The following is a 27,297-nucleotide window of genomic DNA, read 5'->3' as shown; positions in this document are numbered from 1 at the left end:
TAGTACATTTTGAAGTTGGGAAGTTTGAGTCCTTCACCAACTTTGTTGTTCTTTCTCAAGACAGTTTTTGCTATTTGGGGTTCCCCAAAGTTCCATATGAATTTGAGGATTGGCTTTTCCATTTCTGCTAAAAGTTCTGCTGGAATTTTGATAGGAGTTGCTTTGGGTAGTATTGACATCTTAACAATGTTAAATCTTTCAACGAACATGAGATATCTTGTGATTTATTGTTTTATTTTAGCAGTGTTTTGTAGTTTTCAGTGTACAGATCTTTCACCTCTTTGGTTAAATTTATTCCTAGATATTTTATTCTTTAAGGTGCTATTGTAATTGGAATTGTTTCTTAATTTCCTCTTTGGATTGCTTATTACTAGTGCATAGAAACATGATCGATTTTTATTTATTGATCTTGTACCCTGCCATTTATTTATTAATAAATTTATTAGCTCTAGCAGTTTTCTTGTGGGCTCCTTTGGACTTGTTTTATTTAAGCACATATCATCTGCAAATAGAGATAGTTTTATATCTTCCTTTCCAATCTGAGTATCTTTTAATTCTTTTTCTTGCCCAATTTCTTTGCCTAGAATTCTAGTGCAGTACATAGCAGTGGTGAGTGTGACATCTTTTCTTGTTTCTGATCTTAGGGGGAAAGCTTTCAGTCTTTCACCATTGAGTAGGGTGTTAGCTGTGGATTTTTCATGAACACCCTTTATTATATTGAAAAAATTCCCTTCTGTTCCTCTTTTTCTGAGTTTTTATCAAGAGAGTTTTTTTTGAATTTTGTCATATGAATATGAATTCTGCATCTATTGAGATAATCAAGTAGCTTTCTGCCTTCATTCTGTTTATGTGCTGTATTAAATTAATTGATTTTTGTATGTTTAACCACTGTTGCATTCCTAGGATAAATCCCACTTGGTCATGGTGTATAATTTTTTAAATAATGCTTTTGGGTTCATTTTACTAGTATTTTGGTAAGAATTTTGCCATCTAAATTCATAGTGGAAATTGGTCTATAATTATCTTTTCTTATGATGTCTTTATCAGGCTTTGGTATCAGGGTAATGTTGAGGGGTGACAATAGGATTGGGAAAGCCATAAGGACCACACTCCACTTTGTCTAGGTTATGGATGGATGAGTAGAAAAATAGGGGAAGGAAACAAAGAAACAAACAGACAAAGATACCCAGTGTTCTTTTTTACTTCAGTTGCTCTTTTTCACTCTAATTATTATTCTTGTTATTTTTGTGTGTGTGCTAATGAAGGTGTCAGGGATTGATTTAGGTGATGAATGTACAACTATGCAATGGTACTGTGAACAATCGAATGTACGATTTGTTTTGTATGACTGCGTGGTAAGTGAATATATCTCAGTAAAATGAAGATAAAAAAAAGTAGTTTGAAATATGAAATTCTAATACATATATGTAAAAAATGTGGTATATCCATGCAATGGAATATTATTCAGCTGTAAAAAGGAATGAAGTTTGGACACATGCGACAACATGGATGAACCGTGAAGACGTCAGATTGAGTGAAATAAGCTAAACACAAAAGAACAAATATTGTATTTTCTCACTGATACGAAATAATTAGAATATGCAAATTCATAAAGTCAGAAATTAGAATTGTGGTTACTAAGGGCTGGGTGGAGGTGGGGAGCAGAGACTTAATGCTTACTTGGTACAGAGTTTCAGTTTGGGAAGATGGAAAAGTTTTGGTAATGGATGGTGGTGATGGTGGCACAACTTTGTGAATGTAATTACCACCACTGAATTTTATAATTGAATGTGTATAAAATGGGAAATCTTAGGGAAATTTTATTATTAGCAGAATAAAATTTTTTTAAAAAGCCATAGAACTATATAACACAGAGAGTGAACTGTAATGTAAACCATGGGCTGTACTTAATAGTATAATTATAATAATATTCGTCTCATCAGTTGTGAGAAAGATACCAGAGCAATACAAATTGTTAATAATGGAGAATACTCTGTGTGTCTGGAGGTAGATGGGAACTCGGTACTATCTGCATGATTCTTCTGCAAACCTGCAGCTGCTCTAGTAACAAACAAACAAAAACCTAGTAATCTCACAAGGGAGGCAATGTCCAGCCTGCTCATAATCCTTGTGAAATACTAATAGATATTAATATGACTTTAAGTCATTTATATATTTGTTATATATAATATGCAACAAATCTTATTTATTCAGATAAGTAAGGATTAAAAGGGGAAATATGTAACGTGTAAAACAGACATAGTTGTAATAGCATACACTGGCACAAAATTTTTACTATTGTAGGACATTTCTATTACTGTAGTGGTAATAATTCGTCTGATACATGTTTGCCACAAGATAGAAATCAGAATACAGAAGTGTGTTGAATCACTTCTTCTATTAGTTCGATTTTCTTTGGGCAGTTATCATATGTAACTTCAAGCAAGCATGGGTTTATGTTGAAGACTGTTAGAAAGATGTAAGTGTAGATCAGGTTTACAGATACCCACTGTTCTCGCAGCTCTATGGGGCAGTTATATTGCAAGAACAGATGAATCACGTGGCTTCTGGACGTTTCCCTTCTCCCCGGGTCATTTTGGTTTGATGAAGGTTGCCTAGACTGGAGAATGCCTCTCTGTCGCTAGGCACCTGCTGGCTCTTTCCCACTCTATCTCAGCAGCACCCCTACCCAGACTAAAGCACTGTGAACTTTTCACCTCCGCTGCGTCTTTGACTGAGTCACTTTAAATGCCCAAATCAACTATTGATATATCAAAGTTTCTTTGGTTTTACAACAGAAACAAACATTGCAACCAAAAGGGAGCTCATAAAAAGCTAATGAGGCTACTCCAAAGGCTCTGTCTGTGGCAGGAAACTAGACCTGTGCCAACCATGCAGATATTTAAATTTAAATCAATTGAAAGTAAGTAAAATTAAAACTTCAGTTCCTCAGTCAGCTAGTCACTTTTCAAGTGTGGCTACTGACTGTCATATTGGACAGCGCAGATACAGAACATTTCCATCATCATGGAAAGTTCTATTTGGCAGCACCGCACTAGACAGTCAGTTGCCTGAGGCCCTTTGCTTGACCCCCAACCATTTCTTCCAAACTTCAAGATCCAAGATCCAAGAGAGTTTGGTCCAGCTTAAGTATTTGCACACTCTGGCTTTCCTTGGATGGTGGGAGATAGGAGCCTGCAGGAGAAGCCTCAGTAGGACGAGTTCCCGGGTTCACAGCTCACTATCCCAAGACTGCAAACCATGGTAATAGAGACGGCAGTGCTGTCAGTGGATGCCGGGTGTTACTTTAAAAAGTAAGATTTTATACGTTTCACCCAGTATATAACAATACATTTTTGAAGTTAAAAAAAAAAAGATTCAACAGTGTTTCAGCAAACATTTGGTATAAAAGGTGCATGTAAACCTTTTTAAAATAAGTGTAGTTTTTTATTTAATGGATAAAGTTGGCATATCCATTTCTCTTACAGTAAATAGGATAATAGTTGAGAAAGCTTTCTAAAACAAACATTAATCGAAGCTATGTCATGAGGGTTTTAATTTGCTGTCAGTCAGCTTATTTTACTCTAGAAACATATTTTAAATGTCCAGTCCTTCTTCCTCTGCCTCAGTTCTCTTTTAAAGCTTTAAACCTGCACATTTCAGATGGGTTGGTCTGGGGAGTTAAACGGTTGTTTTTTCTCACATATTCCCCCTGAATTTTTTTGTTTTTTTTTCTCTCTTATGTGTCTGTGTGTGTACTTTCAGTACTTTAAAACATGCTAAAAGCCTCAGGAAAAGAAAATATTGCAACACTCTAAATATTAGTCACAAATTTAAAGATAAATGTTTTTATGGCTTTGGTATGATTGTGACACAATCTGTTATGAGGCCAGTAAACAAACTGTGTTTGTTCACATAATTCACCGCCTCTTTTACCCTGCTTTCATTGTAGAAGCAAGAAGTCAGTTTTGTAAACATCTAGCCTCCATCAGGAAAGCTACCACTTAAAGCCTTCTGACGAGTTCCACAGTAATTAGTTACAAAGGATCTATAACCCAGAGCTAACATTTTTACTTCACTTTTTTCTCCACAGTTCAAGGGAAAAATAACCTTCGTTGGGGCTTCCTATTATTGAAAGGGGATTTATAAGTAATTCAAAAGTGGTATTTACTTCTAGAAGTCAGAGATCACTTTTTTTTTTTAATCATCATTTTATTGAGATATATTCACATACCACGCAGTCATACAAAACAAATTGTACTTTCGATTGTTTACAGTACCATTACATAGTTGTACATTCATCACCTAAATCAATCCCTGACACCTTCATTAGCACACACACAAAAATAACAAGAATAATAATTAGAGTGAAAAAGAGCAATTGAAGTAAAAAAGAACACTGGGTACCTTTGTCTGTTTGTTTCCTTCCCCTACTTTTCTACACATCCATCCATAAACTAGACAAAGTGGAGTGTGGTCCTTATGGCTTTCCCAATCCCATTGTCACCCCTCATAAGCTACATTTTTATACAACTGTCTTTGAGATTCATGGGTTCTGGGTTGTAGTTTAATAGTTTCAGGTATCCACCACCAGCTACCCCAATTCTTTAGAACCTAAAAAAGGTTGTCTAAAGTGTGCGTAAGAGTGCCCACCAGAGTGATCTCTCGGCTCGTTTTGGAATCTCTCTGCCACTGAAGCTTATTTCATTTCCTTTCACATCCCCCTTTTGGTCAAGAAGATGTTCTCCATCCCACGATGCCGGGTCTATATTCCTCCCCGGGAGTCATATTCCACGTTGCCAGGGAGATTCACTCCCCTGGGTGTCTGATCCCACGTAGGGGGGAGGGCAGTGATTTTACCTTTCAAGTTGGCTTAGCCAGAGAGAGGGCCACATCTGAGCAACAAAGAGGCATTCAGGAGGAGACTCTTAGGCACAAATACAGGGAGGCCTAGCCTCTCCTTTGCAGCAACCGTCTTCCCAAGGGTAAAACTTATGGTAGAGGGCTCAACCCATCAAACCACCAGTCCCCTATGTCTGTGGTCATGTTAGCAACCATGGAGATGGGGTAGGCGAATACCCCTGCATTCTCCACAGGCTCCTCAAGGGGGCACTACATCTTTTTTTTTTTTTTTTTAACTTTCCCTTCTTTTTTAAATCAACTGTATGAAAAAAAAAGTTAAAAAGAAAACAAACATACAATAAAAGAACATTTCAAAGAGACCATAACAAGGGAGTAAGAAAAAGACAACTAACCTAAGATAACTGCTTAACTTCCAACATGTTCCTACTTTACCCCAAGAAAGTTACATAATATAGCAACATTTCAGTGAACTTGTTCCTACTACATCCATCAGAAATTAACAGACCATAGTCATTTCTGGGCATCCCCAGAACGTTAAATAGCTTATCTGTTCTTCTTGGATTATTGTTCCCCCTTCCTTAATTGCTCTCTACTGCTAGTTCCCCTACATTCTACATTATAAACCATTTGTTTTACATTTTTCAAAGTTCACATTAGTGGTAGCATATAATATTTCTCTTTTTGTGCCTGGCTTATTTCGCACAGCATTATGTCTTCAAGGTTCATCCATGTTGTCATATGTTTCACCAGATCGTTCCTTCTTACTGCCGCGTAGTATTCCATCGTGTGTATATACCACATTTTATTTATCCACTCATCTGTTGAAGGACATTTGGGTTGTTTCCATCTCTTGGCAATTGTGAATAATGCTGCTATGAACATTGGCGTGCAGATATCTGTTCGTGTCACTGCTTTCCGATCTTCCGGGTATATACCGAGAAGTGCAATCGCTGGATCGAATGGTAGTTCTATATCTAGTTTTCTAAGGAACCGCCAGACTGACTTCCAGAGTGGCTGAACCATTATACAGTCCCACCAACAATGAATAAGAGTTCCAATTTCTCCACATCCCCTCCAGCATTTGTAGTTTCCTGTTTGTTTAATGGCAGCCATTCTAACCGGTGTTAGATGGTATCTCATTGTGGTCTTAATTTGCATCTCTCTAATAGCTAGTGAAGCTGAACATTTTTTCATGTGTTTCTTGGCCATTTGTATTTCCTCTTCAGAGAACTGTCTTTTCATATCTTTTGCCCATTTTATAATTGGGCTGTCTGTACTATTGTCATTGAGTTGTAGGATTTCTTTGTATATGCAAGATATCAGTCTTTTGTCAGATACATGGTTTCCAAAAATTTTTTCCCATTGAGTTGGCTGCCTCTTTACCTTTTTGAGAAATTCCTTTGAGGTGCAGAAACTTCTAAGCTTGAGGAGTTCCCATTTATCTATTTTCTCTTTTGTTGCTTGTGCTTTGGGTATAAAGTCTAGGAAGTGGCCTCCTAATACAAGGTCTTGAAGATGTTTTCCTACATTATCTTCTAGGAGTTTTATGGTACTTTCTTTTATATTGAGATCTTTGGTCCATTTTGAGTTAATTTTTGTGTAGGGGGTGAGGTAGGGGTCCTCTTTCATTCTTTTGGATATGGATATCCAACTCTCCCAGCCCCATTTGTTGAAAAGACCATTATGGCTCAATTCGGTGACTTTGCGGGCCTTATCAAAGATCAGTCGGCCATAGATCTGAGGGTCTATCTCTGAATTCTCAATTCAATTCCATTGATCTATATGTCTATCTTTGTGCCAGTACCATGCTGTTTTGGCAACTGTGGCTTTATAATAAGCTTCAAAGTCAGGGAGTGTAAGTCCTCCCACTTCGTTTTTCTTTTTTAGAGTGTCTTTAGCAATTCGAGGCATCTTCCCTTTCCAAATAAATTTGATAACTAGCTTTTCCAAGTCTGCAAAGTAGGTTGTTGGAATTTTGATTGGGATTGCATTGAATCTGTAGATGAGTTTGGGTAGAATTGACATCTTAATGACATTTAGCCTTCCTATCCATGAACATGGAATATTTTTCCATCTTTTAAGGTCCCCTTCTATTTCTTTTAGTAGAGTTATGTAGTTTTCTTTGTATAGGTCTTTTACATCTTTGGTTAAGTTTATTCCTAGGTACTTGATTTTTTTAGTTGCTATTGAAAATGGTATCTTTTTCTTGAGTGTCTCTTCAGTTTGTTCATTTCTAGCATATAGAAACATTACTGACTTATGTGCATTAATCTTGTATCCCGCTACTTTGCTAAATTTGTTTATTAGCTCTAGTAGGTGTATCGTTGATTTCTCAGGGTTTTCTAGATATAAGATCATATCATCTGCAAACAATGACAGTTTTACTTCTTCTTTTCCAATTTGGATGCCTTTTATTTCTTTGTCTTGCCGGATTGCCCTGGCTAGCACTTCCAGCACAATGTTGAATAACAGTGGTGACAGCGGGCATCCTTGTCTTGTTCCTGATCTTAGAGGGAAGGCTTTCAGTCTCTCACCATTGAGTAGTATGCTGGCTGTGGGTTTTTCATATATGCTCTTTATCATGTTGAGGAAGTTTCCTTCAATTCCTACCTTTTGAAGTGTTTTTATCAAAAAGGGATGTTGGATTTTGTCAAATGCTTTTTCAGCATCTATTGAGATGATCAATTGATTTTTCCCTTTCGAGTTTTTAATGTGTTGTAATACATTGATTGTTTTTCTTATGTTGAACCATCCTTGCATGCCTGGAATGAACCCCACTTGGTCATGGTGTATGATTTTTTAATGTGTCTTTGGATTCGATTTGCAAGTATTTTGTTGAGGATTTTTGCATCTATATTCATTAGGGAGATTGGCCGGTAGTTTTCCTTTTTTGTAGCATCTTTGCCTGGTTTTGGTATTAGATTGATGTTAGCTTCATAAAATGAGTTAGGTAGTGTTCCATTTTTTTCAATGTTTTGAAAGAGTTTGAGTAAGATTGGTGTCAGTTCTTTCTGGAAAGTTTGGTAGAATTCCCCTGTGAAGCCATCTGGCCCTGGGCATTTATTTGTGGGAAGATTTTTGATGACTGATTGGATCTCTTTGCTTGTGATGGGTTGGTTGAGGTCTTCTATTTCTTCTCTGGTCAGTCTAGGTTGTTCATATGTTTCCAGGAAATTGTCCATTTCTTCTACATTATCCAGTTTGTTGCCATACAGTTGTTCATAATATCCTCTTATAATTTTTTTAATTTCTTCAGGATCTGCAGTTATGTCACCTTTTTCATTCATTATTTTGTTTATATGGGTCTTCTCTCTTTTTGATTTTGTCAGTCTAGCTAGGGGCTTGTCAATCTTGTTGATCTTCTCAAAGAACCAACTTTTGGTGATATTTATCCTCTCTATTGTTTTTTTGTTCTCTATGTCATTTATTTCTGCTTTAATCCTTGTTATTTCTTTTCTTCTACTTGGTTTAGGATTGGTTTGCTGTTCATTTTCTAGCTTCTTCAGTTGATCCATTAGTTCTCTGATTTTGGCTCTTTCTTCCTTTTTAATATATGCGTTTAGTGCTATAAATTTCCCCCTTAGCACTGCTTTTGCTGCATCCCATAGGTTTTGGTATGTTGTGTTCTCATTTTCATTCGTCTCTATATATTTAGCAATTTCTCTTGCTATTTCTTCTTTAACCCACTGATTGTTTAGGAGTGTGTTGTTTAACCTCCAGGTATTTGTGAATTTTCTAAGTCTCTGATGGTTATTGACTTCTAATTGTATTCCATTGTGGTCAGAGAATGTGCTTTGAATAATTTCAATCTTTTTAAATTTATTGAGGCTTGTTTTATGTCCCAGCATATGATCTATTCTGGAGAAAGTTCCGTGAGCACTAGAAAAGTATGTGTATCCTGGTGATTTGGGATGTAATGTCCTGTAGATGTCTGTTAAATCTAATTCATTTATCAGATTGTTTAGGTTTTCAATTTCCTTATTGGTCTTCTGTCTGGTTGATCTATCTATAGGAGAGAGTGATGTGTTGAAGTCTCCCACAATTATTGTGGAAACATCAATTGCTTCCTTTAGTTTTGCCAGTGTTTCTCTCATGTATTTTGTGGCACCTTGATTGGGTGCATAGACATTTACGATTGTTATTTCTTCTTGCTGAATTGCCCCTTTTATTAGTATGTAGTGGCCTTCTTTGTCTCTCAAAACATCCCTGCATTTGAAGTCTTATTTTATCTGAGATTAATATTGCTACACCTGCTTTCTTTTGGCTGTAGCTTGCATGAAATATTTTTTTCCATCCTTTCACTTTCAGTTTCTTTGTGTCCCTGTGTCTAAGATGAGTCTCTTGTATGCAACATATTGATGGTTCATTTTTTTTGATCCATTCTGCGAATCTATATCTTTTAATTGGGGAGTTTAATCCATTTACATTCAACGTTAAAACCGTGAAGGCATTTCTTGAATCGGCCATCTTATCCTTTGGTTTATGTTTGCCATATTTTTCCCTCTCTCTATTAATATCCTTTATTGTACCCATACCGAATCTCTTTAGTACTGAACCTTTCTCCAAGTCTCTCTGTCCTGCCTTTGTTTCTCTGTCTGTAGGGCTCCCTTTAGTATCTCCAGTAGGGCAGGTCTCTTGTTAGCAAATTCTCTCAGCATTTCTTTGTCTGTGAAAAATTTAAGCTCTCCCTCACATTTGGAGGAGAGCTTTGCTGGATAAAGTATTCTTGGCTGGAAATTCCTCTCACTCAGAATTTTAAATATATCATGCCACTGCCTTCTTGCCTCCATGGTGGCTGCTGAGTAGTCACTACTTAGTCTTATGCTGTTTCCTTTGTATGTGGTGAATTGCTTTTCTCTTGCTGCTTTCAGAACTTGCTCCTTCTCTTCTATGTTTGACAGTGTGATCAGTATATGTCTCGGAGTGGGTTTTTTTGGATTTATTCTATTTGGAGTTCGCTGAGCATTTATGATTTGTGTATTTATGTTGTTTAGAAGATTTGGGAAGTTTTCCCCAACAATTTCTTCCTAGACCTTTACCCTTTTCTTCCCCTTCTGGGACACCAATGAGTCTTATATTTGGACGTTTCATATTATCTATCATATCCCTGAGGTCCATTTCGAGTTTTTCAATTTTTTTCCCCATTCTTTCTTTTATGCTTTCATTTTCCATTCTGTCATCTTCCAGGTCACTGATTCGTTGTTCAACTTCCTCTAGTCTTGTACTATGAGTGTCCAGAATCTTTTTAATTTGGTCAACAGTTTCTTTAATTTCCATAAGATCATCCATTTTTTTATTTAGTCTTGCAATGTCTTCTTTATGCTCTTCTAGGGTCTTCTTGATTTCCTTCATATCCCGTACTATGGTCTCATTGTTCATCTTTAGTTCTTTGAGTAGCTGCTCTAGGTGCTGTGTCTCTTCTGGTCTTTTGATTTGGGTGCTTGGGCTTGGGTTATCCATATCGTCTGGTTTTTTCATATGCTTTATAAGTTTCTGTTGTTTTTGGCCTCGTGGCATTTGCTGAACTTGATAGGGTTCTTTTAGGGTTTGTAGACCTATTGAAGTCCTTATCTCTAATTTATCAGATCTACAGCTTCGTGGAGTACACAGAGATCACTTTTGATCACATGAATAAATACCCTTAATGTGGTATCTACGTCATTTTTTACTTAAAGTCTTTGTTATAAGTGGCCCCCTTTATTGGTGGCCTCTTTCTCCAGTATGTCATAAGAGAGGGAACAGATAAAGGTTTACAAAAAAACTTGACATTTTTCTACCTTATAAATATTACTAAAACATAATCTGTAATCCAAAATCATAATTGATGTTCAGTTATTTACATATTATATATATTATAATTGATTTTGAAATGTGGAACAAAGCTTTCTTTAAATGATTTTACTACATGCAAATATATACAAAGGAAAGTGGCATCTGTTTTGGTATTATTTTATACTTCCAGTTAGGACTTTGGCCTAGCAGGAGAAGGGAGGCAGTCCCGGCTTGCGTCCAGCATCTCCCATGGCACTGAAGGTCTCCATGCCCAAGAGGCAGCCGGGGGTGCAGAGGAGTGGGAGGTGGGCACGGGGGACTGAGGGCCACCTGGGTCAGCCTCCCCTACTGGGAGATCCGTCGCCAGAGAGTTAAAATTTTCACTTCTTGCCTTTCTGAGACAGAGACTTCCAGTTTTTAAGCCTCTGCTGATAGATAGGTTGTTACTTCACAGTAATTTTCTGTATAATCCCAGGAGACAGTCTTGGGAAGCAGTTTTCCTGATGACTTCTCACAGTATTTATTTGAAAGATGGAAAAATCATGAACAGAAACATGACTTCAAGTATATTTTTCATTCTATCCAAATAATTCATTACATTATGTGAGTAAAACAATTTTACCACTTATGGTGGTGACTTCTAATTTTCACTTTCCCTTAAAAATAGAATCTCAGTTTTGTTCTCTATGCCATGGCAGAGCAGTCAGCAAAACTCTATTTCCCAACCTGCCTTCAACTACATATGACTGAAGTCCAGCCAGTGAGATGGAAGCAGAAGTTGTCTAGGACTTACTCATCAGCTCTGAAATCACAGCACCCTCTTGCCCTTCAAGGCCCTTTCCTTCCTTCCTACTGCCTAGTTTGCAGACAGGATAGCCAAGGCTTCAGCAGCCTTTTTGGACCATGAGATGACCTGGTGGATAGAAGATATGGTCTGAGGATAGCAGAGAGAAAGATAGAAGGAATCAGGGTTGACTTTGTAGAGCAGCCGTACCAGCTCAGTTGTGGGCTTTAAGTTGTACAGTCTTGAGAAAACTGGTCCCAAAATTTTGTCACTCTCTACTCTCTTTTACTGTTTGGCAGTATTTATTTGGTTGCTTATTGTCTGACTTCCCTGCTAGAATATAAGCCCCAGGAGGGCATGGACTTTGTTTTGTTCACAGCTGAATCCATATACATAGAACAAGGTTTATGAGTTTCCAGTAAATATTTGTTGAATGAATGAGCAAATGCAGTGTGGTCTTTGAAATTAGTTCCGAAAGAGCAATTCCAAAATAGTCAGGAATAATAGGTATATAGCTTTTAAGTTGACTATTCTGAAGGGACAAATACTCACTTGGCTTTGTACATTCTGTTGCTTTATTAAGAAAGAATCATCTCACACCATGTGTTTTACAGCAATCGTTTGGAAGATCCCACTGCCTCTTCAGCCGAATGTTGATGTATGGCTCAGCAGGCCTGGCAGTGTCTCCCTGTCAGCTGCTGTTGTTGCCATCACCGGATTTCATTCAGGTTGAAGGTGGGCACTCAGGACCTCTGGTTTCCTCTCCCCAGTAGAACCACCTGCCTAAACTGCCACCCATTGTCTTTCTCCCATATTGTCCCCATCATCCAGTTGGACGACTGCTCTTACTGTTGGCAGCTGGACCTTTCCCCAGCACCTGCCCCCAGAAAGTCTCATTTATTGACACTGAATGGTTAATAATTATGAATTTTGTTTTCTCCCTCCTTCTTGGTGCAACTTAATACACTGGAAATGAGCACTCAGTCTGACGCTCCACTGTCTAGGTCTTTGGTAGTAAAAGCGTGTGGTCCATGGACCAGGGGACGCTATTATAGACGGAGAACCTTAGGTCTGATCTCAGACCCACTGAATCAGAATGTGTTTAACAAGATCCTGGGTTACGAGAGCTAAGGCAGAAAGCCTTAGAAATTATCTGGCATTTTCTGAGCATTCCACATTATAATAGGAAGGATTAGTGGCTAAGATGTTTCATTTTCTTCAGATAGTAGTACATCGTTGGGACTCAGTTTCTGCTTGTTAATCTGAACATACTGTCATGCGGATTCATGTAATACCACAGAATGCCTTTTCTGACTGGTGATGAAGTGACCCATATAGTTGCTTTCTGTGGAAGGAAAACAAAAAGGTTGAAAGGTTTGAGGTACTTGTTTTTAAGCAGAAACCTTGTGAGTGCAGTGATTGTTACATCCCAGAAGTCCTGGTCTCATATTCGCATTTCTCTTTTTATTCAGTAGTACTATGAATACTTGCTGAAGTGGTACTCTGAACCACATTACTTGCTGCTGTCATGAACACTGAGTACTCCAATTACAGTCCAGGAAAGCAGCAGCTTCTAGAAGCTTCGAAAGCTTTCTCGGAACATGGGCAGGAACTTGCTTGGAATACTTGGGTTGGCTCTTTGCCTGCCTGTAGTGTGGTCTTCAGAAATGTTGTACTACATTTATTCTTACTACGGTATGATATTGTGTACATCACAGAAAATCTGTACATTGTAGAAAATCTATACATGGCAGAAAATTTTGAAAATACAGCCAGAGGAAAAAAAAAGGTAATGAGCAAATCACTGTTGGCCTACTCTACAGAGATAACCTTCTGGGTACATTTGGTATATGTACTCATACCGTGTACCTACTTAATGCACACCACACTTACACATTTCTTTTTAAACACAAAATAGGCTCAAGCCATGCATTCATTTTGTAAGTTGCTTCTTTTGCTTTTTTACCACACAGTAGTTAAGGATCAGGCAGAAGTAGGTTTGAATCCTATTTCTGCAACGCTATGTGACTTTGGGCACATTATTAAAACTCTGAGCTTCAGTTTCCTTATCTGTAAAATAAGGTTTCATACCTCCCAGTGACAGCAGTAAAGCCCACAGAGTTGACCCAACCAGGCCAGCTCAATGTGGAAGCTGCTGGGATGGATAGTAGTGTATTTGAGTGGAGTCTGTAGAGCTCCCTGATTTGGAAGGCATTAGGGCTGCTGTCAGGCTGAACCAATTTTAGCACCGTGGGGACAGCCCTATTTTTAATCCCACTATTTAATTTCATGAGTTCTCAGAATTGTCTCTAGAAATGGAAGTTTAGGGATCCCAAACTCAGTGGCTTCGGGAACTAGGCAGGTTATGAGATCCAGTGAAGTAAGCCTGCTGTAAGAAAAATCAGAGCAGAATCACGACACACTGCACTGTCTTCATTTTTGCCTAACTGTAACCTAATGTAGGAAATTAATATTGAGAACTAATAAAACAATTTACGACAAATTCTCTCTACTAGTACTTCTTTCATTTAGGACTTTAAAACTGACGCTTTTTTCCTTCTATACCAAGACTTCGGTGTCATATTTCAGGTTGTAGTACGCATAGCTGAATTGAACCTTGACTTCCTCAAGGGGCAGTAATATTTCCTTGCGTTTTTTTTTCATAATAGAAAATAGCTGTTCATAATATATGTACTTCCAAACTGTAGTGGAATGTTGGCAGGGTAAGTTTTTCTATTTAAGGGAACCATTCCTGAGATATTTGTAGAGATTTTGAGATTCTGTGTCAATCATGATTTAGTTTTTATGACATATCACACTGCAGTTCAGTAACTTCCTTTTGTAGTTTTTTGCTCCCACTATCAGTATTAATTAAGAAGAGCAAATTGGACAAATTATTTTAGCAAAGTTTGAAATCACAAATTTGGTGTGTCTGCAGGCAGGAGGGGGCAGTTACTTTCAGTTCCACAAGTATAAAAATGTAGTTCAGGCCATCAACTCTTGATTTTCACAAACTGATTTCAGCATATGAGTGGGCCAGATAATTTGCTACCAAACAAGTTTCCTATAGATTTTCAGGAGGAATGAATGAATCATATCATATATTTTTGCAGTTATTCAAGAATGCAAAGAACTGTTTGAAGTGTTAAGATGCCTTAATGATGTCAACCAAAAGGGCCAAGTCTTTGATCCATTGTAAACCGGTGAGCCAGGCTAAGGATTTTTCCTTGGATCCTTTGATGTGTTGTTTGCAATGGATGAGAAAGCTCTGTTCAGCACCATCCCTCTTCACCTCCAGCAGACTGCAGTGAACTCTACCCAGTTCACCAAGCAAAGAATGGAACTATGTGTGCTTTAGCTCATGAGGTGATCAGTTTCTTGGTATTTCTTATCACCTACACGACCTATTCTGTTGTTAACTTTTTGCAAAGTCTTTACTCCTGGAGAATGATACTATAAATGGAATGACATGGTGAATGGGCTTTTGCCTCATGGACTGGCAAAATGTTGCTTTTCAGTTGAGTAGTAAGTGTGACATATTAGCAATGACCATTGACTGTCACATGAATTTTGACCAGTCTACATTAAACTTTTTTTTTTTTTTTTGCCGTTTCCCACTCTTTTATTTATTTATTTATTTTAATCATCATTTTATTGAGATATATTCACATACCACGCAGTCATACAAAACAAATTGTACTTTCGATTGTTTACAGTACCATTACATAGTTGTACATTCATCACCTAAATCAATCCCTGACACTTTCATTAGCACACACACAAAAATAACAAGAATAATAATTAGAGTGAAAAAGAGCAATTGAAGTAAAAAAGAACACTGGGTACCTTTGTCTGTTTCCTTCCTTCCCCTACTTTTCTACACATCCATCCATAAACTAGACAAAGTGGAGTGTGGTCCTTATGGCTTTCCCGATCCCATTGTCACCCCTCATAAGCTACATTTTTATACAACTGTCTTCGAGATTCATGGGTTCTGGGTTGTAGTTTAATAGTTTCAGTTATCCACCACCAGCTACCCCAATTCTTTAGAACCTAAAAAAGGTTGTCTAAAGTGTGCGTAAGAGTGCCCACCAGAGTGATCTCTCGGCTCGTTTTGGAATCTCTCTGTCACTGAAGCTTATTTCATTTCCTTTCACATCCCCCTTTTGGTCAAGAAGATGTTCTCCGTCCCACGATGCCGGGTCTACATTCCTCCCCGGGAGTCATATTCCACGTTGCCAGGGAGATTCACTTCCCTGGGTGTCTGATCCCACGTAGGGGGGAGGGCAGTGATTTCACCTTTCAAGTTGGCTTAGCCAGAGAGAGAGGGGCACATCTGAGCAACAAAGAGGCATTCAGGAGGAGACTCTTAGGCACAAATACAGGGAGGCCTAGCCTCTCCTTTGCAGTAACCGTCTTCCCAAGGGTAAAACTTATGGTAGATGGCTCAACCCATCAAACCACCAGTCCCCTATGTCTGTGGTCATGTTAGCAACCATGGAGGTGGGGTAGGCGAATACCCCTGCATTCTCCACAGGCTCCTCAAGGGGCACTACATCTTTTTTTTTTTTTTCCTTGTTTGTCTTTTTTCTTTTCTTTTTTTTTTTTTAACTTTCCCTTCTTTTTTAAATCAACTGTATGAAAAAAAAAGTTAAAAAGAAAACAAACATACAATAAAAGAACATTTCAAAGAGACCATAACAAGGGAGTAAGAAAAAGACAACTAACCTAAGATAACTGCTTAACTTCAAACATGTTCCTACTTTACCCCAAGAAAGTTACATAATATAGCAACATTTCAGTGAACTGGTTCCTACTACATCCATCAGAAATTAACAGACCATAGTCATTTCTGGGCATCCCCAGAACGTTAAATAGCTTATCTGTTCTTCTTGGATTATTGTACCCCTTTCCTTAATTGCTCTCTACTGCTAGTTCCCCTACATTCTACATTATAAACCATTTGTTTTACATTTTTCAAAGTTCACATTAGTGGTAGCATATAATATTTCTCTTTTTGTGCCTGGCTTATTTCGCTCAGCATTATGTCTTCAAGGTTCATCCATGTTGTCATATGTTTCACCAGATCGTTCCTTCTTACTGCCGCGTAGTATTCCATCGTGTGTATATACCACATTTTATTTATCCACTCATCTGTTGAAGGACATTTGGGTTGTTTCCATCTCTTGGCAATTGTGAATAATGCTGCTATGAACATTGGCGTGCAGATATCTGTTCGTGTCACTGCTTTCCGATCTTCCGGGTATATACCGAGAAGTGCAATCGCTGGATCGAATGGTAGCTCTATATCTAGTTTTCTAAGGAACCGCCAGACTGACTTCCAAAGTGGCTGAACCATTATACAGTCCCACCAACAATGAATAAGAGTTCCAATTTCTCCACATCCCCTCCAGCATTTGTAGTTTCCTGTTTGTTTAATGGCAGCCATTCTAACCGGTGTTAGATGGTATCTCATTGTGGTCTTAATTTGCATCTCTCTAATAGCTAGTGAAGCTGAACATTTTTTCATGTGTTTCTTGGCCATTTGTATTTCCTCTTCAGAGAACTGTCTTTTCATATCTTTTGCCCATTTTATAATTGGGCCATCTGTACTATTGTCATTGAGTTGTAGGATTTCTTTATATATGCAAGATATCAGTCTTTTGTCAGATACATGGTTTCCAAAAATTTTTTCCCATTGAGTTGGCTGCCTCTTTACCTTTTTGAGAAATTCCTTTGAGGTGCAGAAACTTCTAAGCTTGAGGAGTTCCCATTTATCTATTTTCTCTTTTGTTGCTTGTGCTTTGGGTGTAAAGTCTAGGAAGTGGCCTCCTAATACAAGGTCTTGAAGATGTTTTCCTACATTATCTTCTAGGAGTTTTATGGTACTTTCTTTTATATTGAGATCTTTGGTCCATTTTGAGTTAATTTTTGTGTAGGGGGTGAGGTAGGGGTCCTCTTTCATTCTTTTGGATATGGATATCCAACTCTCCCAGCCCCATTTGTTGAAAAGACCGTTATGGCTCAGTTCGGTGACTTTGGGGGACTTATCAGAGATCAGTCGGCCATAGATCTGAGGGTCTATCTCTGAATTCTCAATTCGATTCCATTGATCTATATGTCTATCTTTGTGCCAGTACCATGCTGTTTTGGCAACTGTGGCTTTATAATAAGCTTCAAAGTCAGGGAGTGTAAGTCCTCCCACTTCGTTTTTCTTTTTTAGAGTGTCTTTAGCAATTCGAGGCATCTTCCCTTTCCAAATAAATTTGATAACTAGCTTTTCCAAGTCTGCAAAGTAGGTTGTTGGAATTTTGATTGGGATTGCATTGAATCTGTAGATGAGTTTGGGTAGAATTGACATCTTAATGACATTTAGCCTTCCTATCCATGAACATGGAATATTTTTCCATCTTTTAAGGTCCCCTTCTATTTCTTTTAGTAGAGTTATGTAGTTTTCTTTGTATAGGTCTTTTACATCTTTGGTTAAGTTTATTCCTAGGTACTTGATTTTTTTAGTTGCTATTGAAAATGGTATCTTTTTCTTGAGTGTCTCTTCAGTTTGTTCATTTCTAGCATATAGAAACATTACTGACTTATGTGCATTAATCTTGTATCCCGCTACTTTGCTAAATTTGTTTATTAGCTCTAGTAGGTGTATCGTTGATTTCTCAGGGTTTTCTAGATATAAGATCATATCATCTGCAAACAATGACAGTTTTACTTCTTCTTTTCCAATTTGGATGCCTTTTATTTCTTTGTCTTGCCGGATTGCCCTGGCTAGCACTTCCAGCACAATGTTGAATAACAGTGGTGACAGCGGGCATCCTTGTCTTGTTCCTGATCTTAGAGGGAAGGCTTTCAGTCTCTCACCATTGAGTAGTATGCTGGCTGTGGGTTTTTCATATATGCTCTTTATCATGTTGAGGAAGTTTCCTTCAATTCCTACCTTTTGAAGTGTTTTTATCAAAAAGGGATGTTGGATTTTGTCAAATGCTTTTTCAGCATTTATTGAGATGATCAATTGATTTTTCCCTTTCGAGTTTTTAATGTGTTGTAATACATTGATTGTTTTTCTTATGTTGAACCATCCTTGCATGCCTGGAATGAACCCCACTTGGTCATGGTGTATGATTTTTTTAATGTGTCTTTGGATTCGATTTGCAAGTATTTTGTTGAGGATTTTTGCATCTATATTCATTAGGGAGATTGGCCGGTAGTTTTCCTTTTTTGTAGCATCTTTGCCTGGTTTTGGTATTAGATTGATGTTAGCTTCATAAAATGAGTTAGGTAGTGTTCCATTTTTTTCAATGTTTTGAAAGAGTTTGAGTAAGATTGGTGTCAGTTCTTTCTGGAAAGTTTGGTAGAATTCCCCTGTGAAGCCATCTGGCCCTGGGCATTTATTTGTGGGAAGATTTTTGATGACTGATTGGATCTCTTTGCTTGTGATGGGTTGGTTGAGGTCTTCTATTTCTTCTCTGGTCAGTCTAGGTTGTTCATATGTTTCCAGGAAATTGTCCATTTCTTCTACATTATCCAGTTTGTTGCCATACAGTTGTTCATAATATCCTCTTATAATTTTTTTAATTTCTTCAGGATCTGCAGTTATGTCACCTTTTTCATTCATTATTTTGTTTATATGGGTCTTCTCTCTTTTTGATTTTGTCAGTCTAGCTAGGGGCTTGTCAATCTTGTTGATCTTCTCAAAGAACCAACTTTTGGTGATATTTATCCTCTCTATTGTTTTTTTTGTTCTCTATGTCATTTATTTCTGCTTTAATCCTTGTTATTTCTTTTCTTCTACTTGGTTTAGGATTGGTTTGCTGTTCATTTTCTAGCTTCTTCAGTTGATCCATTAGTTCTCTGATTTTGGCTCTTTCTTCTTTTTAATATATGCGTTTAGTGCTATAAATTTCCCCCTTAGCACTGCTTTTGCTGCATCCCATAGGTTTTGGTATGTTGTGTTCTCATTTTCATTCGTCTCTATATATTTAGCAATTTCTCTTGCTATTTCTTCTTTAACCCACTGATTGTTTAGGAGTGTGTTGTTTAACCTCCAGGTATTTGTGAATTTTCTAAGTCTCTGATGGTTATTGACTTCTAATTGTATTCCATTGTGGTCAGAGAATGTGCTTTGAATAATTTCAGTCTTTTTAAATTTATTGAGGCTTGTTTTATGTCCCAGCATATGATCTATTCTGGAGAAAGTTCCGTGAGCACTAGAAAAGTATGTGTATCCTGGTGATTTGGGATGTAATGTCCTGTATATGTCTGTTAAATCTAATTCATTTATCAGATTGTTTAGGTTTTCAATTTCCTTATTGGTCTTCTGTCTGGTTGATCTATCTATAGGAGAGAGTGATGTGTTGAAGTCTCCCACAATTATTGTGGAAACATCAATTGCTTCCTTTAGTTTTGCCAGTGTTTCTCTCATGTATTTTGTGGCACCTTGATTGGGTGCATAGACATTTACGATTGTTATTTCTTCTTGTTGAATTGCCCCTTTTATTAGTATGTAGTGGCCTTCTTTGTCTCTCAAAACATCCCTGCATTTGAAGTCTATTTTATCTGAGATTAATATTGCTACACCTGCTTTCTTTTGGCTGTAGCTTGCATGAAATATTTTTTTCCATCCTTTCACTTTCAGTTTCTTTGTGTCCCTGTGTCTAAGATGAGTCTCTTGTATGCAACATATTGATGGTTCATTTTTTTTGATCCATTCTGCGAATCTATATCTTTTAATTGGGGAGTTTAATCCATTTACATTCAACGTTAAAACCGTGAAGGCATTTCTTGAATCGGCCATCTTATCCTTTGGTTTATGTTTGCCATATTTTTCCCTCTCTCTATTAATATCCTTTATTGTACCCATACCGAATCTCTTTAGTACTGAACCTTTCTCCAAGTCTCTCTGTCCTGCCTTTGTTTCTCTGTCTGTAGGGCTCCCTTTAGTATCTCCAGTAGGGCAGGTCTCTTGTTAGCAAATTCTCTCAGCATTTCTTTGTCTGTGAAAAATTTAAGCTCTCCCTCAAATTTGAAGGAGAGCTTTGCTGGATAAAGTATTCTTGGCTGGAAATTCCTCTCTCTCAGAATTTTAAATATATCGTGCCACTGCCTTCTTGCCTCCATGGTGGCTGCTGAGTAGTCACTGCTTAGTCTTATGCTGTTTCCTTTGTATGTGGTGAATTGCTTTTCTCTTGCTGCTTTCAGAACTTGCTCCTTCTCTTCTATGTTTGACAGTGTGATCAGTATATGTCTCGGAGTGGGTTTTTTTGGATTTATTCTATTTGGAGTTCACTGAGCATTTATGATTTGTGTATTTATGTTGTTTAGAAGATTTGGGAAGTTTTCCCCAACAATTTCTTCCTAGACCTTTACCCTTTTCTTCCCCTTCTGGGACACCAATGAGTCTTATATTTGGACGTTTCATATTATCTATCATATCCCTGAGGTCCATTTCGAGTTTTTCAATTTTTTTTCCCCATTCTTTCTTTTATGCTTTCATTTTCCATTCTGTCATCTTCCAGGTCACTGATTCGTTGTTCAACTTCCTCTAGTCTTGTACTATGAGTGTCCAGAATCTTTTTAATTTGGTCAACAGTTTCTTTAATTTCCATAAGATCATCCATTTTTTTATTTAGTCTTGCAATGTCTTCTTTATGCTCTTCTAGGGTCTTCTTGATTTCCTTCATATCCCGTACTATGGTCTCATTGTTCATCTTTAGTTCTTTGAGTAGCTGCTCTAGGTGCTGTGTCTCTTCTGGTCTTTTGATTTGGGTGCTTGGGCTTGGGTTATCCATATCATCTGGTTTTTTCATATGCTTCATAATTTTCTGTTGCTTTTGGCCTCGTGGCATTTGCTGAACTTGATAGGGTTCTTTTAGGGTTTGTAGACCTATTGAAGTCCTTATCTCTAATTTATCAGATCTACAACTTCGTGGAGTACAGTTTCTCTAACTAACCAGCAGGTGGCGTCCACGAGCCACCTGTTCTCCACAAGCCAGTTCTCCCCTGCTTAGCCTTTTTGGTGAGTGGGGGAGTGAGTCTTGTGGGGCCCAATTGGTGTACCAAGCTTGCGTGTGTAGTTGGTGTTGCCTGCCCTGTATGTGGAGCGTGTTTCTGGGCAGTCGGGGAGGGGGGGTGGCCCTAACAATCAAATCTCCCTGATGATTCTAGAGTTTTAAAGCTGCTGCAATAGTCTAATCCTTCAGTTCAGACCTGCCACAGTTTGTCTCTGCCACTGACCCACAAGTCTTTGGTATTGGCGTATGGCTCCTGAGACTTGCAAGTGGGCCCCTCTTCCAGGCTGTGCACCCCGGGTCCTCTGTTGAGGGATGACTGTGCTATGTCACAGGTGAGTGCCGTCCCCGCAGGGCAGTTCTGGGCTGCTGGGCTGTGTAGGGAGGCTCCCAGTCTGCTCAAATGATGGCTGAATGGGGCTTTGTTAATTCCCACTGCTCCACCTTCCCAGTTCTGGGACATTCACGTGAGGTTGCAGGGAAGGCTAATGTCCACGCCCAGTTTTGTGGTGTGTGCCTGTTATTTGAAGCACTTCCGTCATACTGGGTTGTCTGGGGCAGCTCTGGGCTATGGGGCTGGCGATGGGCAGGAGTGTTTCCTGTCCACCAGGATGGTGGCTGTGAGCGGACACCCCCCTTTTCTTGGGAAGTTGTGTTGTTTAGTGAATTTTCTCAGCCACTGGATTATTGCCTTTTGTCTCAGAGCTCTCTTAGTTCTGCTCTTGACTTGACGTGCCCAAATTGCAATTCTTTGAAGCTTTTTGTATTGGGCTTCTTAGAGTAATTGTTTTAGAAAAAGAAAAAAGGATTTAAAAAAAAAAACAAAAGCAAAAACAAACAAACAAAAAAAAACGGCCCTCCTCAGAGATCTAATGGGTTATTGAAATGCTAATAGACAAAGCAACCAGGGCCATTAAGGAAAGGTCCACAGGGCAGAGAGATCAGCTTTGCTTCGGGATTTGCATATGCGCCTCAAGGCCTGAGCTCCGCCCTTCCCCTTTCTGTGTTCACCAGAACTCCAAAATCCTCTGCTTTTATTTTGGAGTTTTTTGTGTTGTTTTTTTTCTATGCCTGTCTCCTCTCTGCTGGGCTGGCTGCTCTCAGAGCCTCTGGTGTCTGGTCTCAGTCTATCTGTGGTTGGAGTTTGAATCAGTAGAATGAGTTTCCGATAAGAGCAGCCACTGCAGTTCTCCCTTCTCCTTCCCGGAGCTGACAGCCCCTCCTCCCCCGGGACTGAGCCTGGCAGGGAGGGGCGCGGGTCCCCTGGCCGCAAAAACTTACAGATTTCGCTGATCTCAGCAGTTCCACGTTTTCATGAGTGTTGTATGAAGTATGCCCAAAGACAGATTGCTCTGTGGTGTCCAGTCCACGCAGTTCCTGGCTTTTTACCTACTTTCCTGGAGGAGTAACTAAAACTTACAGCTCATCAGTCTGCCATCTTGCCCCGCCTCTCCCCTACATTAAACTTTTAACAGCACACTAAAGTGCATCATTTCCTAATCTTGTGCTTAGCATGATTATTATACCCATAAATTCTTCAGTCTCATCACTGTTTCCATCAAATCCATGTGTAAATATAGCTATCTTGGTTGTATTATTTATATCTGGGTTCTAATCAGCTGACATTGGAAACACCATAAATAGATTATCATTTTCATGCAACCTGTTCCTTATATCTTTACTATACTGAGAGCATTGGTATTTGCAGTTGGATTTAAATTTATAAATGCCTCTTTCTTTTTAGAGACACATTTTCTGCCATACCGTGTAAAACTCTTGTAAACTCACCATCTCTAACTGCTTGGGTGTTTAAACACTCAATAAATAACTGCTTTTACAGAAGCATTATTCATGTTATGTATGTTCCAAAGCAATCCCTATTTAAAATGCCAGCTCTTTTCCAATTCATTGGAGTTTGGGGTTTTTGTTTTTGTTTTTTTCACCCATATTTTCTAAATACTGGCTATGTTCTTAATATGTGTTCTTCCAACACAAGCATACTTGGTTAAACATGCAGGAATAGACTTCACTACTGAAGGGAAATATGCTTTCTTGAAACTTGTCATATTTATTTTTCATATTCTCACTTTTGATAGAGATGGGAATTAAAAATACTTCACCTTCCTCTTAAAGCTGCTTTGATTAAAGGAAAACAAACTGCTCAGTGTAAAGTGTTGGGGTTAATAGAGAGCGGTAGACACTGACAAATTAGAGAGCATTGCATTTATACATAAGTCACTTGGTACCCAGGCAGAAGTTGAGTTTTGTGTGAAATCACCCAGCTTTTAAATGTTGGCAACTAATACAGAAAAAAAAAATTTTTAAACTTTGTGGGATCAATGAAGCCCACTGAGCTTGTGTGGACAGCCGGCCACCAGTTTGCCCTTTTTCCTCTGAAACTTGGCAGTCAGCCGCCCCTCTGCCTTCTGGCTGCCCGTGCCCTGGGCGGCTGAGCAGCCATTTTAACGGTAAGGTTTAGACAAATCCTAATGTTGCAGCCGTCCTCATTTTCTTATTGGTGGAAATTGAGGTTCAACCTGTATTACCTGCTTTTGTCCAACTTTCTAGTTAATGAGATCCTGACCTCATCATTAGATTTCATAGTGAATAGATCAGCAGACCTAATGAATTAGCCAGTCTTCAACAGAACAGACATGTTTGGCTATCAAACTACTCTGATCTAACTTGTCCCTAAGTCATGCAATATACAACTATGTTTTCTTGCAGTTTTAGGCAAACCCACAGGCATTCAAGCCCAGTGCTAGTGGAGTGGATCAGGCAGCTAAGAGTGGTCATACATGTGCTGATTATAGACTTACATTTATTTATATGGTGCCTCCCAAGTGTACCTGCATATTCTCATTTAATCCTTACAGCATCCCTTTAAAGGCATTATTGCCCCTATCCAAGAAATAAGAACCCTGATGTTTAAGAGCTAACCAACTCCCAAAGTCCTGAAAATAGTAAATGGCAAAGTCAAAACCAAAGTCATGGCTTCTGACTCCATACTTGGTGGACTTTCCCCTGCAGTTGGAAAGCATCTTCAAAAGAGGAGAAGCTAGTGGAGTAGCACATCATGGGATGATTAGGACTTTCACTTAGAAGATTAAACACTACCAAGACAAAACTCAGTTTCAGGACAAATTTTAATCGTCTGTTTTTATTTTTGTTAAATTTAGTTTACAATCCATTTACCATAAACTGTTCTCTAAGAAAACTACTTGTGTTGACCTTCTAAGAGTTTGATAGGTTTTATCTAAACTGAAAGGAAAATGCCCAGTTTGATGGAACTCTGCATTCCTGTATTAAATGAGCTTAAGGGACAACATTGCTTGTCCACTACTGTTCAGCTTATGGCTCCTGGCCTGGTCATGTATGTGGGCTAGATTCAGGAATAGACTAGCTACGGTGCAGATACTAGTCAGCTACAAATCAGTTAATGATGTAAAATTCTCCAAGTGCTTTTATTTTGGAGGCATTATTAATTTTATTAACTTTAGTTAAGAAGTTAGGTTCTGTTTTGAGGTAGTTTGCCAGTGACAAATCTTGACTAATAAAAAGTTATTAGTAAAATGAAGGTGTGAACCACTGAAGTGTGAAAACTAAATGGGACCCTGCTGTTGACACCCCCTTTAATATGAACAAGTTAGGGTGCTCAGTGCTTAGACACCCCTGAAGATGGAGAAAGAGATTAAGAGGAAGGGGTAGCACCAAACAAGATAAGATTGAACAAAGGTCTATGAATACTGAAACTTGATATAATTATATATAAATATAGGATGCTGGGGTGTTGGAATGGCTAGAAAGAGATAAATGACATGGTGGAACTGAAGCCTGTAGCATCGTCTGGGATTTGCTCTATAGCTGCTTGTTGAATTGTGCCTTGAAGGTCTTCACCTTTCTATATATACCTTGTATTGCATAATAGGGAAGGGGCTGAGACTGTGGAACTGTAACCCATAACAGTTTTTGAAATTACCTATGTAACTGCTTGTTGAGCTGTACATCAAGAGTTGACACCTTTTGGTATGTATGTTGTATTTTACAATAAAGGAAATGGCTGAAGTTGTGACCCATGACATTCTTTGAAATTTGCCCTCTAACAAATTGTGAAATTGTACTTTGAAAGTTATCACTGTTATGTATATATGTTAAAGTTCACAATAAAAAAAATTGCCATATGAAAAAAAAGTAATACTGACTTAAAAAAACAAAAAACTAAATGGATATGAAGTCATTGCATGAATGTTCTCTTTTATCCATTCTTCAGGGGGCACGCAGAGATTGCCACGTGCCATTGGAATGTCCCTGGCAAAGGAGCTCATCTTTTCCGCCCGTGTGCTAGACGGCCATGAAGCCAAAGCAATAGGCTTGATCAGCCATGTTCTAGAACAGAACCAAGAGGGGGATGCTGCCTACAAAAAGGCCTTGGACCTAGCACAAGAGTTTTTACCTCAGGTATTTCCAAATTTATTTTCCTTTTTTTCTTCTCTTTAGATAACTTTATAACAAATTGACCAAAACAGTCACCCCACCTACTTGTGATATCCTAGGTTTGCTTTACAAGTAAAGAGATATATGGAGCTATAAAACTAGAAACATAGTAGATTAACATTAAGATCCTTCAGAATTAAAATTAAGGTAATCCGAAAGCTTCTTTAGCCATGCTTTGATGATACAGCATATGACCCACACTTGGCACACATGGCAAAACCGAAGTAGATAGCCAGCTGAAACCTCTAATAAGGAGGCCGCAGTTTATTATGCCAAATTGGTCTTTCATTGTTATAGCTTAATTTTAGGTAACCTGCTTGAAATGCCACAGTTGTTTGTTTTTTTGCATCTGTTTGTTTTTATGGTGTTACAGGTATTGTATCAACTCCTTTGTGCATAATATACTTCCTCACATTTACAATTGAAAAATCTGAAATGTATTACACATTTACTCAAATATGACTCTACTAACAAGTAATATTGGTAACTGTGGATCGAAGGTCCTGTTTTAAGGGTTACTTTGTTCTGTCACTGTTTCATGTGTATTTTCCAGTATTCCTTTGGTCTGAAATCATGGATTATAGGATTTTAACTTGAAAAGAGGAGTCTTCTTTCACCACAAAAATGATTAGTGATATCTCTTCACCCCTAATGGAGTTTCAAATGTTATAAACCCCCTAACCATTTCTGGAGTCAAAAAACTTCATCTCTAACTCAGAGCCACCTAACTCAAACAGGATTCATAACCCGGTTTTAGACCATGGATCCTTTTGAGAATCTAATGACACTTCTCCTCATAAAAATGCATATACCCACTCACATTTGTTCACAGTGTCACATCCAGTTCTAGAAGGTTTCCTTCGAGTTCAGCTTGAGAATGTTTGCAATCATCTAGAGGTACTTGGAAAGGACCACAATGCATACTGAAGTGGTAGGGGCTTACAGCATCCCACATGTGCCCTTTTGTCTTATTTATTTTATGTGTTGGAGGGTACAGAAGACACCAAAACTGGACCTGGGACCTCAGTGAAGTGCCACAGCACATCGCAGAGACGTGGAGATGGGGAGGTGCTGGGAAGACCTACACAGCCATCCTCTGGGGCCACAGTGGCCGTACCAGTGGGCAGTAGTGTCTTCCCAGTTGACCACAGTGTGCCTCCCATTCTGGAGGAGCAGTGCTGTTCTGTCTGCCTGGCTGTGCCAGCTGCCTCCTAACTCACCCCTGCACTCTCTGGCATAAGTCCTTCCGATATCTCTTCCTGCCAAATATATCTTCTTGCAGCAGTGCTGCCAATCACACCACTTCCATTCTCCAAAATCTATAGTAGGCCAGAATTGTCTAGGTGATGGAAAGTAGGACAGTGGTTA

At 38.5% G+C, this 27,297-nt stretch overlaps 1 protein-coding gene across 3 annotated transcripts in view; it reads left to right on the top strand.

Annotated features, from left to right (window-relative positions):
• Positions 1-27,297, top strand: part of AUH (AU RNA binding methylglutaconyl-CoA hydratase) — a 178,456-nt gene that overhangs the window by 142,489 nt on the left and 8,670 nt on the right. For all 3 annotated transcript variants that reach the window (XM_037798436.1, XM_037798437.1, XM_037798435.1), the window contains one exon: positions 25,706-25,893. In XM_037798436.1, coding sequence (XP_037654364.1) covers positions 25,706-25,893 — 188 coding nt within the window. The remainder of the gene's footprint in view (positions 1-25,705; positions 25,894-27,297) is intronic.

This window comes from Choloepus didactylus, chromosome 10, assembly GCF_015220235.1.
Source record: "Choloepus didactylus isolate mChoDid1 chromosome 10, mChoDid1.pri, whole genome shotgun sequence".
Classification (NCBI taxonomy): Eukaryota; Metazoa; Chordata; class Mammalia; order Pilosa; family Megalonychidae; genus Choloepus; species Choloepus didactylus.
This window is presented reverse-complemented; position numbering and strand designations above follow the sequence as displayed.